Source organism: Gracilinanus agilis, chromosome 2 (assembly GCF_016433145.1).
Source record: "Gracilinanus agilis isolate LMUSP501 chromosome 2, AgileGrace, whole genome shotgun sequence".
Lineage (NCBI taxonomy): Eukaryota > Metazoa > Chordata > Mammalia > Didelphimorphia > Didelphidae > Gracilinanus > Gracilinanus agilis.
In genome coordinates, this window is record NC_058131.1 from 58746429 (window position 1) to 58761267 (window position 14839).

A 14839-nucleotide genomic window follows, 5' to 3' on the forward strand; every position below is an offset into this window, starting at 1 on the left:
AATAGCCCTCAAACACAACTGCATCTTCTTTACTTCCCCCATTCCCTAACTTTTATGATACGTATCTACAAAACATGTCATATACCGCCTCTCCATCTTTTACTCCCTAGAAATAATTTTGTTGTTCAGTTGTTAGGTTTGTATCTGACTCTTTGTGACCCCATTTGGGATATTCTTGGTAGTTTCTTGGTTTGCCATTTCCTTCTCCAGTTCATTTTACAGATGAGGAATTGAGGTTAAACAGGATTAAGTGACTTGCCAGAATCACATAACTAGAATGCATCTGGGGCTGGATTTGAACTCAGATCTTTCTGACTCCAGGCCTGCCACTTTATTCACTGTACAATTCAGCTATCCTTAGTACTAATAGTACTAATAGCTACCAATTACATAGTATTATTCTGTTGGCAAAGCACTCTACCTATTATCTCATCCTCACAACAACCTGGGAGATAAGGGCTATTATTATCCTCAGTTTTATGAAAGAGGAAACTGAGTTAGACAGAGGTTAAGTGACTTGCCCAGGGCCACACAACTAGTAAATATTCAAGGTCAAATTTTAATTTTGAACTTCTTGACTCCAAGTCTAGTATACTGTGCAGTGTACCACCTATGGTCAATAGAGTAGGATGTAAGCTTCTTAAGGGCAAGGATTTTGGATTTCCAGATACTTGAAGATGCCATTAATTATCTTCATTTTACAGATGAGAAAATTGAAGTAGACAGAAGTTTTTAACCCAGAATGGGTTAAAGTCCTGTGCTTTATCCACTGAGTTCTAAGTATACATTGCTATATACACTTGTAATTCAGTTGAATTCAACCAACATTAATTAAATAAATAAAATAGTGGGCACTACTTTCTTCCTCTCTCTCTCTCACTCTTTCTTTGTCTCTCTCTTTGTCTTCCTTCTTTCTTTCCTTCCTTCCTTCTTTCCTTCCTTCCTTTCTTCTTTCCTTCTTTCCTTCCTTCCTTACTCCCATCCTTCTTTTTTGTTCAACATATGTTTTCCAAAATTATAAGACCCAAACCATCTCCCTCCTTCCCTTCCCTTCCCCTCTTGGAGGGGGTAAGCAATTTGATCTAGATTATACATGTATTATCATGCGAGGCACACTTCCATAGTGATCACTGTTGTAAGAACACACTCCTACAAAACCAAAACCCCCAAATAAAACCATAAAAACACTGATGTGAAAAAAGAGTAGGCTTTGATCTACTTCCAATTCCAAGAGCTCTTTGTCTGGAGGTGGATAGCATTCCCCTTCTTAAGTCTTTCAGAATTGTCCCAGGTCATTTTACTGCTGAAAGCAAAGGCTAAGGATTTAAAGCATTAAGTATGAATCCATTTAGGAACTGGCTCAGTGGATAGAGTGAGAATGAGATGACAAGACTCACTGGAAAAAACTCATATTGGGAAAGACTGAAGACAAAAGGAGAAGGGGGTGGCAGAGAATGAGATGGATAGATAGTGTCGTGGAGGTGATGAGCATGAACTTGGACAGGCTTTGGGAGACCATGAAGAACAGAAGAGTGTGTTATGGTCCACGGGGTCACGAAGACTCAGACAGAACTTAATGAATGGACCACTACTACAGCAACTTCTCTGAGTTGATGTAAGGATAAAATGAGATAATATTTGTAAATTGTTCTATATGTTTTAAAACATCATATAAATAATAATATTATTATATGATACTATCAGACCAGTATTTTAGGAAAATCACTGGCGGCTGTGAGAATAAATTATAAAGGAGAGAGACTTAAGGCAGGGGGATCAATGAAGAAGTTCTTGCAATAGCAAACCCAGGCAAGAGGTGATGAGTGCCTGAACCAGCTTGTTAGCTCAGTAATTATGTGTGTGTGTATATAGAAGGGGATGAGTGTAGGAGATGCTGTAGAGGCAGAAAGGCCAAGATTTGGTGAGTGATTAGGAAGGTGGAATAGTAAAGAGTCAAGGATGACATTAAGGAACCAGAGTAGGCAGAACTGGAAGTGTGGTGCTCCTGATAGTAACAAAGAAGTTAAGAAGGGGCATTTGTTGAGATCTATCTATCATCTCTGATAATCTGATAAGGATGGCTTAGTTGATAAGAAGTAATGGGACACGGGAGACAATCTTGACTGTTAACTCATAGCTGCTTCTCCAAAGTGCCATTGAGTCACAAGTTTATTATGTATGAAAATTCAAACTCCCTTTCACCCACAAGCACAGAGAGAGTTTTACAGCTCCATAGACATTGCAATGAGTTTAGACAACACACAGAAACTCAGAAACTTCAAGGTGAAGATAAGAACCAGGCTGGACCTTCAGCTGTGTGATTATCAGCAAGCTAAGTCTGAGAATACTTTTCTCAGGGGCAAATGCCCCAGCTAACTAAGGTTTCGGCTTTGGCTGCATTTCTGACCAAAGGGGAAGAATGTTAACCTCTTAACTATTGGTTTGCTAGGAACTTAAACCTTTTCAATAAGGCCACAATATTTTCAACAAGAAATCAAAAGGATCACAAAAGGGGTCAAAAGAGGAGTCTCAGATTTTTATCTATTTGAGACTCTGTTTCTCTTATTGGCTTCCCACAAGCATTCACTCTTTTTTAAAAATTATTATTCTTACCTTCTCTCTTAGTATTGGTATCAAGGAAGAAGAGCAGTAAGGCACTAGGCACTAGGGGTTAAGTGACTTGCCCAGGGTCACATAGCTAGGAAGTATCTTAGGCCAGATTTGAACCAAAGTCTTTAGACTCCAGGTCTGAAATACCTGAAATATCTTAAACTCAACATGTCCAAAACAAAACTCCTTGACTTCTTCCCCTACAAAAATAAACAAACAAAAAACCTTTCTCTCTTCTAAACTTCTCTATTTCTTTTGAAGGTACCACCATTCTTCCAACTTCCCAGGTTCCCAATCTCAGCACTATCCTGGACTTCTCATACTCCCTCACCACTCTTCTCCAGTCAGTTGCCAATTCTTACCATTCATACATTGACAATATCTCTTGAATCCTATCCCTTTTTCCATTTACACAGCTACCATGCTAGTTTAAGTCTTTGCTCCTCTCCTAGACTATTGTAACAGCCTCCTAATTGGCCTCCTTGTCTCAAGCCTCTCCTTAGTCCAGCCCATTCTACATACCTGTTGCCAAATAATTGACCTTAAGTGTAGCTCTTACCATGTTACTCTCTTATTCAGTCAACTCCATTGGTTCCTTATTGCCTCCATAATAAACTATAATCTCCTCCGCCTAGATTCTAAAGTATTATACAATAAGATTCTGTCATTTTCTAAAAAAAACCTTATCTTCTGTCTTAGAATCAATATTTGTATTAGTTCTAAGGCAGAAGAGCGGTAAGGGCTAGGCAATGGGAGTTAAGTGACATGCCTATGGTCACACAGCTAAGGAGTGCCTGAGGCCAGATTTGAACCTAGGACCTTCCATCTCTGGGTTTAGCTCTCAATCCACTGAGTGCTTCCTGACAATGAATCAACATTTTATCCTCTGCATCACTTTGCCAGTTAAACACTTACTATGTGTTGTACTGGAGTTCAAAGGCAAAATTAACAATAGTCCTTGAAGCCCTTGGCAAACCTACATTATATTGGGGTGATACTATATATAAATTTGACCTATTTGGTCATTGAACTACTATTACATAGTTATATATTATGTACTTATGTATGCATACATGATGTAGATGTATACACAATATATATACATATATATATACACATGCACATGTGTATACATATACATATATTTTCTCTTTCTTTAAATAAGTTTTTATTGATTTTTCTGTTTCTTATATCACCATAATTATTCCAAGCACCACTCCCCTGTTACTATGAAAAAGCCATCCCATATCACAGATAATATTTTTCAAGAGGAAAAAAACCAATTAGCACTGATGAAATAATATATTAAGACCCTCTCCAAAATGTCTGCATCATTTCCCCCTCTGTCTGAGGTTACTCGAGATGATGGTCCCTATGGCTAAACAAATTGTGGTATCTGTTGGTGATGGAATACTATTGAGCTAAAAGGAATAATGAACTGGAGGAATTCCATGTGAACTGGAACAACCTCCAGGAATTGATGCAGAGTGAAAGAAGCAGAACCAGGAGAACCTTATACACAGAGATTGATACACTGTGGCACAATCAATTGTATGACACTGAAAAGGTCTGAAAATCTGTGCAATGAGTGACACCTATAGACCTCCTACCTTCATGAAGAAATGGGCTTGGGGTGTCCTCTCATATTTCTTTATTCAATTCCTACTTGTTCTTTATAATTTTGTTATATTAAATTTTAACTTTTTGGTGTGCTGTTCTTTCCATTTACATAGCGAACATTGTTTTCTTGGTTCTGCTTACTTCGTTTTGCATCAGTTCATATAGATTTCTCCATGCTTCTCTTTATTCATCACACACTTTATTTCTTACAGCACAGTAATATTCCATTATATTCATGCACCACAATTTGTTTAGCTATGGGATCTTTTTTGGAAGAGGAAGTATCTGCAACAACAAAGTCATGGATCCATAAGTTTCTCGATCTAAAGAGGCAGTATGATGTGTAAAAAGGGCATTGGCTCTGAGGTCAGAGTACCAGGATTCAATTCCTCCTCTTATGTTTACTCTCTATATGGCCTTATATAATTCATTTAACCTCTCTGGGCCTCAGTTTCCTTATTTGTAAAATAAAGAGGTTAGCCTGGATGGTCTCTAAAGACCTTTTCAGCTCTAGATTAAAATCCTAGGAACTAGAATGGACAATAAGGATCTGCTATTTATTATTTTTTTTTGTCCCCCACAATACCTGGCACAGAGCAAGTAGACTTAATGGCTATTTGTTGTTTGATTAAAATAAATCATAGTTACATTTGTTTACAAAGTCATCCAGATGGCTTTTTTGAGTTCTTAGCTTGTTTTGAATTGGGTAAGGTAAACTAAAACCAATGACATCTATCCTTGTCACCCACCACTTCTTTTATTCATTCATTCATTCATTCATTCATTCTGCAAGTATTGTTAGAGTGCTTGTGTGCCAAGGTACTATGTGAATTCAAAGAATGGTGAAGCACAATAACTGCCCTTCAGAAGCCTGCAGTGAAGATAGGCACAGATAAAAGTTCTTGGTTTCTTCTGGACAACATGTCCTTGCCATTATAGGTTGGCAAGCCAGCCTAGTTAAAGCAGAAAGATTCCCTGAGGGAAAGACCAGAGGTAGATGTACCAGCCAATTCAAACCCTCACTGTAATCTTAATTACCATCTCTTCTCAAATCCTGATAGAGATAGCTCAGAGCCCAGAACTCCAGAGCCTTGGTACTACTAGTGTCCACCAAATCATCAGACCTATTTCCAGCCCAGCCCCATGGCCATCATTAAGAGGAGAAATCACTATGGAAAGGGGGCTCTTCCTTATTACTACCAGAAACTACTGCTATCCATATGTCCCCAAACAGGCAAAAAGGCAAAGAAGCCATAAAGTGTCAACACACCACAAACTCCCCCATTCCTTTGGCCCCAGACCACTATTTCCTCATCCAGGCCAGCCCCCATGGCTATCATCTGAGGAAGAAACTCCTGTGGGGAGGGGGTAATCTATGCCCACTAACTGCCAGCTAATTCCCACTCATATGGCAGACAAGCCAGCCAAGCTGAAACAGCTGGGCTCCTTGAGAGACAAACAGGCAAGTCAAACCACCACTACCACCTTGATTACCAGCCCCCCTTAGACTCTGATGGAGACAGCCCAGGACTTGGAGTCCAAAAGCCTTGTGAATAATAATGCTTCCAGGCCAGTGCGCATAGCCAACATCCTGGGAAGCAACCCCCAAGCCAATGTAGCCTGGCAATTCCTCCTACAGATACTCCAATCACAGCTACTGAAGATCCAGAAAGGAAAGATCTTGCCACCCAAGTCTTTGGCACTGTCGAAAGATCAACAGCCAAAACTGATAAATCATTTTTTATCAGTAGAACCGACAATAAAGAAGAGGTATTACTATCTGCTTGGTCTCTGTACCCTAAGGACCATGGGTCTTTTCCATCTCTTTTGCAACTAAAACCTTCCTTATGTGTTACCTCCTCTATCAAAATGTCAGCTACTTGAGAGCAGAGACTGTCTTACTTTTCTCTAGTTCTTAAAACAATTCTTTCCACATAATAAGTTAATAACTACCTTGTTTATACATTCATTCACAGAGCAACAACAGCAACAATAAAATCTTTGTCTAAAATGTTGGGTTTTGTGGCGTTGTATGAACCCAGCCCATGTAGTTAAGCAGACTCCTTGGCTGGTCCTCTTTTCTCAAGGAAGAAACAGACTATTTGTTAAGAAAAGCCATTTTCCAAAGCATACATACCAAATATGTAGATTAATTTAGGTAGGATTGTAATTTTAATTATATTGGCTCTGCCCACCCTTGTACAATTAATATTTCTCCAATTATTTGTCTAGCTTTATATAAAAGTGTTTTGTATATAATACATATTTATATTATTTTATATATATTATATAATTATGTTTTAAGGTACACATGCGGAAATCAGTTGAATAGTTGTAATTCATATTCCCAGTCCCCTCTTGCCTGATCAGATAGTCAAAGGAGTTTGCATTTTACTACCAACGCAATAGGGAACTGATAGATTGAACAGGGGAGTCATATGACGAGAGCTATGCATAAGGAAATTATTTGCTAGTAGTGTGTAGGATGGATCAGAGTGGGGAGAAACCTGATGTAGGGAGGTCAATCAGGAGGCTGCTGAAATAACTGAGGAGAGAAGTGATGAAAACCTGAAGTGGGAACTGTATAAGTTGGGAGAAGAGAGAGGATACAAGAGATATTATGATATTTTTGTTGTTGTTCAGTCATTTCAAACTCTTTTGACCCCAGTTGGAGTTTTCCTGGCAAAGGTACTAGAGTGGTTTGTCATTTCCTCCTCTAGCTCATTTTATAGATGAGGAAACTGAGGCATACAGGGAAAGTGGCTTGCCCAGGGTCACTCAGCTAGTAAATATCTGAGGCTGGCCTTGAACTCAAGTCTTCCTGACTCAAAGCCCAGTAGTCTATTCACTGTGCCACCGTGCTGCTCCATTGTGAAGGTAGATTTGGCAACTAATTGTAGCAAAATGGATCCATGGGAGTATGGAGCAAGGAGGGAGGAGGAAGTTGTAGGTAGGTCTATTTCAGTTAGTCAAAAAGTATTTATTATGCATTTATTATAAGTTTCATATTAAGAGTTAGAGATTCAAAAAAGGCAAATGCATTGCTCCTGTCCTCAAGGATCTTACATTCTAATTTTAGTTCAAATAAAGGAGAAACTTGCTAACAGAAGTATGGTTTTGTTTAAGAAGAGGTTGGAAAGTCATTTGCTAGGACAGTGCCTTCCCTGGGTGGCAAATGGGACCAGATGGACTCTAAGGTCTCTTCCAGCTCAAAGAACCCATGAGATTATTATCAGTACCTGCAAGAATAGACATGGTTCTTGCGGACACTCCTTCTGAAGAATCCTTTGCACCCGTCACAGCTGGAGGCACCATAGTGTTTTCCCGTAGCACGATCTCCACAGATGGAACAGAGAGAATTAATTCCATTAGTCAGCAAGCTGGCCTGGTTGGATTCTGGTGATGTGGCCTCTGGGGGGCCTAGGCCTGAGTCTCTGTGCCCTTTAAAATGAAGAAGGAGATAGAATGAAAAGGAGAAAATGAAATCCAAGCAACAGCAGCAATCCCTTTGGGTCCTGCTCACCCATCTAGGCTTTTTTCCTTGTAAACAACATGGCTTTTTTCCCCCAGAAGAGTTCTCTATTCAAGTAAATTCTTCAAAGAAAGAACTTTAGAATCCTGGATTTTTTTAGAAAGGAACTTCCAAAAGTCAATGCACCTTGTGAATGCTAGCAGAATCCTCTTTCCAAAGCACAACCCTGATTAAATCACTAGTTCCCTCATAAAACCTTCAATGGCTACTTATTGCAAAAAGAATTAAGTCCAGTGGAACACTATTACCAAGTTAAAGTTCTATAAATTGTCTGTCTATAGGTAGCTTATTCATGACAATGATTCCTGACTCTTCTGAAGCTCTCTTTTTCTCTTGGGCTGGGATTGGCTCCCTCACCTCTACCCACTTTGAAAGGGATGGTATCTCTAGAGGATTAGCCACTCTAAGAGAACTCTCAGGGGATAATCCTGGTGTGTATTTGTAGGAGAAATAAACATTTATGCTAGCAACCATTGTAGCTCCTGAGCCCCCATTGATGTATTTCTCATTTGAATGAAATCAGAGTAATGCCATGGATACTTAAACATGAAACATTTACTTAACCATAAGTCATAACTTTTGCCCAATGGGAGATAAGAGCAGAAACAATTAAAATGTTTACTCAACAGAAGACAAGAATAGGAATAATTAAGATCTAAAAGTCCATTTAGAAATCTGGTTTACATTTTCCTACCACTGCACACAATGTCCATCAGAGAGATGATGCACACACTTAATAGAAAGCCAACAGGGAAGTACACAAGTAGATAATTCTATTTGCCTGAGAGCAATTTGCAACTCTGGATTGTGGTGCCTTGTATTTTAGGATTCTTCAGAGAATAGTTTGTATCATATGTTGCCTGCTAGGCAAAACTGTTTGTCTACTATTAGCTCCCTGGGCAGAAACTGACTTTTTACTAAACTCTTTTAGCGCACAGCCACCCTTGGCAGGGCGTTGAGAAAATGTGATGTTTCTTCAGTGAGGAGCAGTTCCCTTAAGCCAGACAACTACCAAATATCTCAAATCTGCCTTGGGACTCTGAGAAGAGTTTCTGCCTCTCAAGCTATAAGTAGCAACTGGACTCTCCAGTCTCTTCCCAATCAGTTTTCCAATAACAGGGATTTCTCCTTCATCCAATCAACTTTTAGTGAAACCAAGCTTCTTCCAGCAAACCTATCTTTTTGGATCTATTTCTTTCTCTCTAACAGCCAAGGGCAGTAGAAGGTCACAGGCACACCAGCAAAGTTTCCCTCTCTCAGGCTGTCCTAGAAAGCAATAAGTCCAGAGAGGTCCATATATCTTTATCTACAGTTTGCCACTCTTCTTCCACTTGCTGAGCACTTGCAATTGTCTTAGCTAACTTAGCCTGCCAACTTTCTGTATTGTTTTGTCCTCTGTAAGCAGCTTTTCTCATGGTCTCCTGTTCATTCTGCATAGACTTTTCCAGTACTCAGTCCTTTCCCTTCCCTGAGCCTCTATTTACTCATCTGTAAAATGATGGTTAAGGCAACCTATATCTAAATTGCATACTCACTAGTCTCTGAGAGCTCTGAAGACACAGTGGCCCAGATACACACATGGTCACAGGCATACTGACACAAATAGGATTTTCTTTTGCCCAAAGGGCTCAGTGTGTACCCTGCACAGTGACCTCTGGGCATCTTTGATAGAAGAGCCACTTAGTGCCTGCTGTAGCAAGAGACAGTCTCAGTCAGGCCTGGCTTGTCTCCCTTAAGGGTTAAATCTTTTCTCTTTTTTAGTTCCAGGTCAGCAGCCTTAGAAGGTGGTCGAAAGGCAACTGCAGGGGCTCCTTTGGCTGGACATCAAGGAGCCCAGAAAGTTAAAAGGTCAGTTTCTTGCTTGTTCCACTGACTGACTGTCCCAGTGGACTGACCTGACCGTTGTCTGGGTGTCACTGTGGGCAGACTCTCAGCTGGCCTAGAGGCTTCTCTCCTAATAGAGCACAGAGCAGTGTCCATTCAGGAAAAACAGCCCAGCTCTTGTGGCTCAAAGGAACTTGCCAACCAAACGGTGCCACAAAAACTCACTTTTATTCCCCCACAAAAATGGGGAAAAGCCAAAATTCACAGCTTTAATTTTAGCTCCCAAATTGCCTGAACACCTCTCCCAATTGCCGGGAACTTGAGAGACTTGGTCCAACATCTGGTAAAAGCAATGGCAGAGAGGCTTCCATTGGGTTGGATTGTCCTTTCTGTAAAAAAGTCTTTACTTTCTGTCTTAGAGTTGATACTAAGCATCGGTTCCAAGATACGGCAAAAGAGTGGCAATGGGGGTAAAATGACTTGCCCAGGGTCACACAGCTAGGATGGATGGTCTTTAAAGATGCTAGCCAAGTAGAGGACACTTTAGTCTCAGTTGCTCTAACAAACACTTATTAAGCAACTGCTATGTACAGCGTGTCATGGTTAGAAAACTGACCTGAGAGTAAGGAAGACCCAAGTTCTAGTCCTGCCAATGACCCATGCTGTTGGTTTCACCCCTAGGCAAGACTTTTTGTCTTTTGGAGCTCTAGGCATCTCCCTAGGACCAACTTGTCAGAGGATGGGGTTAATCTGCATTGGTCAAGGGAGTTTCCTGATTTGCAAGTTCACTCTATCAGTGAAATAATCCTGGGATAGTACTTAGCCCGGCTTACTCCATATAAGGCAAAGAGGCTGCCAACGGCTAATGAATAGAGAGTTGGTCTCAGAGTCAATTGTGGCATTCAACTAACCCATCTGACACACTGAATATGTGACCTTGGCCAAGTCCCTTAACTTCTGAGATCTGCAGGCACTTTTGTAATAAAAATCCCTATATTCTATATTAGTATCAACTCTAAGACAGAAGAGCAGTGAGCACTAGGCTGTCAGAGTTAAATGACTTGTCCAGGATTATACAACTAGGGAGCGTTTGAGGCCAGATTTGAACTCATGACCTTTTCCTCTCCAGGTCTGGCTCTATATACTGTGCTACCTAGCTGCTCTTTCCAGGAATCTCTAAGGCAAGTGCCACTTATCTGCCTCAGGGATAGGAGTTTCCTCATCAGGAGTTTCCTCCCTGGTTAAAATCACAGATTCTGTTCTCCATGCATTCTCTAAATGGCCTCCGTTTTGGGAGACGTACCCAGGATGGCCATACCTCATCCCCCTCCTGGCTGAGCTTCTGACTCTCAGGGCTGGAACACCTCGACTCGTCGATCTGCCTTGTTATCCTGGAACTTCCCTTTTCTGTGTCATTAGAATGTAAGCTCCTCAAGGGCAGGGACTACCTTTCCTTTTGCTTCGAACTCCAGAGATTAGCACAGTGCTTGGCATCTAGTAAGTGCCTAATAAATGCACACTGCCTGCCAGTCAAACACACAAGTCACCACAGCGATGAACAAGGCAAGAACTAGGATGAGAGCACCCCAATTCAAATCTCAGCCTTGCTTTGACATTGGCTAAGGAATTTCTGGCAGTTATGTGGTACAGGCGATAAAGTACCGGTTCTGGAGTCAGGAAGACTCATCTTCCCAAGTTCAAATTTAGCCTCAAACACTAGTCAGGTGACCCTAGGCAAGTCACTTTACTTTTTTTTGCCTCAGTTTCCTCATCTGTCAAATGAAGTGGAGAAGGAAATGGCAAACCGCTCCAGTATCTCTGCCATGAAAACCCCAAACAGTGTCACAAAGAGTCAGACTGAACAACAACAACAACAAAGTCACTTCTCTTCTCTGGGCCAAAGTTACCAATGAGGGGATGAAATGAAATGAATTCTTCTGCCATTCTCTGGTTTGATGACACAGTCCCTATCCTCAAAAAGCTTACAGACTGCTAGGCAGCCATTAGAGATATAGATAATAATATGCCTCTCTGTTCCTTCACCAATTAAATTCAACAATTACTTTTAGGTAACAACAACACATTAAGCATTGGGTCAGTCAGTGAGTCAGTCAATACACTTTTATTAAATGCCTTTCATGTGCCAGACGTTTTGCTAAACATTCAGGATCTAAAGAAAGGGGAAAGACAATGCCACCCTACAGGAGCTCAGTGTCTAATGGGGAAACCTAATATTCATACCTGGGAAGACAAAGAGAAAAAGAACAAGAGATCCTGCTGGAAAATGGCATGCACATGCATTAAGTGTGGTACAGGGGCAGCTAAGCAGCTCGATGGATAGAGCACCAGGCTTGGAGATGGGAAGTCCTGGGTTTAAATTTGACCTCAGAAATTTTTAGCTGGGTGACCCTGGACAAGTCACTTAACCCCCACTGCCTAGCCCTTACCACTCTTCTGCCTTGGAACCAACACTTAGCATTGGTTCCAACATGGAAAATAAGGATTAAAAAAGTGAGTATATTTGGGGGAACTAGTAAAGAACCAGGTCTGGAGACAGATTGTTTGGGGTTTAAATCTGGCCTCAGACACTTCTGGGTGACCCTGGGCAAGTCACTTAACTCCCATTGCCTAGCCTTCACCAGTCTTCTTCCTTGGAACCAATATATAGTATCGATTCTAAGATGGGAGGAAAAGATTTAAAAAAAAAAAACCACGGGTCCACCAAAGACCCAGGGGTTGTAGAATCACAGAATCATAGACAGAGCTGGAGGAGACCTTAGGGGCCATCTAGTCCAATATCTTCATTTGACATACGAGGAAACTGAGGCTCATGAGGTTCAATGACTCTCCAGATCTCATAGCTAGAAAATGGCAGGGTCAGGGCCAGGTCTCCTTACACCTAGTCCAGGGCTCTTCCCAAGGTGCTCCTTAACCCTTTTCTCACCCAAAGTTCATCAGGGAACTTTTCCTTTGGGAATGAATGCGTTGCCAATTGTATCATTCACGTGGAGGGGAAAGCGAGATTTGTCCAAGGGCCAAGTTTTGCTGGACTCCCACTATGTCATGAAAGGAGAGTTACCTGCAGGCAGCTGTTGCCAGATGTTTTTTCCTAGAAGAGGATCCCATTTCAAATCCACAGCCCTACCCTATGTTTCCTCAGGCTCTCATTGCTTTCTCTCCCTTCAAAGAGACACTGTGGAGCAGAAGCCACAGGGTGGGGGAGGAGGGGAAAGAGGTGGAGGTTGCCTGACCTTGGCTTCAAAACAAAACCTAATTGGAAATTTCCAAGAGAGACCCTTCCTTTCCCTCCTCCAACCTGCCTCCAGTCCAAAGCCAGACGGTGCTTGGCTCACGGAGGAGAGAGACTCACAACTCAAAGAATGTTGTTTTCCTGGCCAAGCCCAAAGGGCCCAGAGTGCAGGGGATGCTGGACAAAGAGAACTGGGTTTCACATTTTATTTTGGCTCGTGAAATGGAAGCTTTCATTACAAACCTGGGAAAGTGCTTTAAAAGGCTGCCTTCCTTTGATAATGGCCCTTTAAAAGCCCTCGTGGAGCACAGCTCGGCCCTTCTCCCCCCGGAAACAACAGCTGGTCCCTGCCACTTTGAAAGCTCATTGAGTGGTGGAGGTTTCTGTTGGAGTAATTGGGTCAAGGATTTGAAATAGGTAGCTTCCCATCAAACCTGAGCAAATGGAAAGAATCTTAGCTGCTTTTTTGTTTCTCTGTGGCAGATGGTCCTCCCAACCCCCCACAAATATGGCTGCTTTTAAAAATATACTCTGAAGTGAGATGTGTAGCTAAAAAACTAAACCTACTTCTTTTAGGATATTACTTCTTTAAGAGTCAGAAAGTCAGAAGATCTGTGTTTGAGCATCTAGGATATGCTACTTATTAGATAAGCCTAGTGGAAGGTGGAGATGGAATATATTTCCTCTTCTCACCATTGTAGTGCCTGAGCCCCTATTAGTGTGCTTCTTATTTACACAAAATCAGGCACAGTGACACCATTGACCCTTAAACATGAAACATTTACTTAATGATAAGGCAAGAAAAAGAATAATCATAACCTTTACCCAACAGAAGGTAGAAACAAGAATAATCACAACATTTACTCAATAGAAGGCAAGAGCAGGAATAATAAAAATATAACAGTGTAGCCATAAACCTAGGTCATACTCTCTCACCAATACACATGAGACTATGAAACTATCTAGTATAGTGATGGCCAAACTTATAGAGACTGAGTGTCCAAACTGCAACCCTCATGCCTCATGTAAGTCCCTTGCCTTACCCCTGAAAAAGTGCTCCCATTGGGCTGCTGGGCAGAGGGGTGGGTGATATGAAAAATACCCTCAGGTGTGCAGGGAGAGGAGGAAGGAAGCAGCCTCCCAGCACTCATGCCATAGGTTTACCAACACAGAACTAGTACATCCCCATTATTTTGTAGATGAGAAAACTGAGACTTGGGGAGGAGAAAGAACTTTCCCAAGGTCACAGGTAGTAAGTGGCAGAAATGATACTTTTTTTTTACTTATTATTATTTTAAACTCTTACCTTCCATCTTAGAGCCAATACTATGTTTTAGTTCCAAGGAAGAAGAATAGTAAGGGATAGGTAATGGAGGTTAAGAGACTTGCCCGGGTTCACACACCTAGGAAGTGTCTGAGGAAAGATTTGAACCCAGGACCTCCCATTTTTAGGTCTGGCTCTCAATCTACTGAGCCACCTTGCTGCCTTGGCAGAACTGATGTTTGACTTCACATCTTCTGATTCTACTACACTATACCACCAATCCAAGGTTACCTAGGTAGTAACCAGGAGAGTTGGCATTAGAACCAAGGTCTTCTGACACCACATTCAGTTCTCTTTCTACTCTGTTTCTCTGCTGGCTTCTCTGAGACTCTGATCAAGTCACATATCTCTGAGTTTCTATTTGTTCATCTACAAAATGTAGATAATAATCCCTATTCCAACTACTTCATAGAGTTGACCTAGAAATCAAATAATAAGTGTTGCAAAGGCTTTCAAGATGCTATACAAATATGTTTCCCTAGAGAGCTTTGTCTGGGTTTCTCCTTTTACCCCATTACATTATAACATGTATTATACTTATCTGGGTACAAATCAGAGCCTCCCCACATAGACTATAAGGTCCTAGAAATTAGGGACTATATAATTTAAAAATCTTTGTATCTATCCTCAGCACCTAGCATAATATCTTATCTAAAGTAAGCCCTCTTTAGGAATATCT

General features: G+C 41.2%; 1 protein-coding gene across 1 annotated transcript in view; it reads right to left on the bottom strand.

Annotated features, from left to right (window-relative positions):
- Positions 1-14839, bottom strand: part of LOC123233250 (hepatocyte nuclear factor 4-beta-like) — a 69813-nt gene that overhangs the window by 41711 nt on the left and 13263 nt on the right. Inside the window, exon 2 of the mRNA XM_044659402.1 lies at positions 7470-7671. Within this exon, the coding sequence (XP_044515337.1) occupies positions 7470-7671 (202 nt within the window). The remainder of the gene's footprint in view (positions 1-7469; positions 7672-14839) is intronic.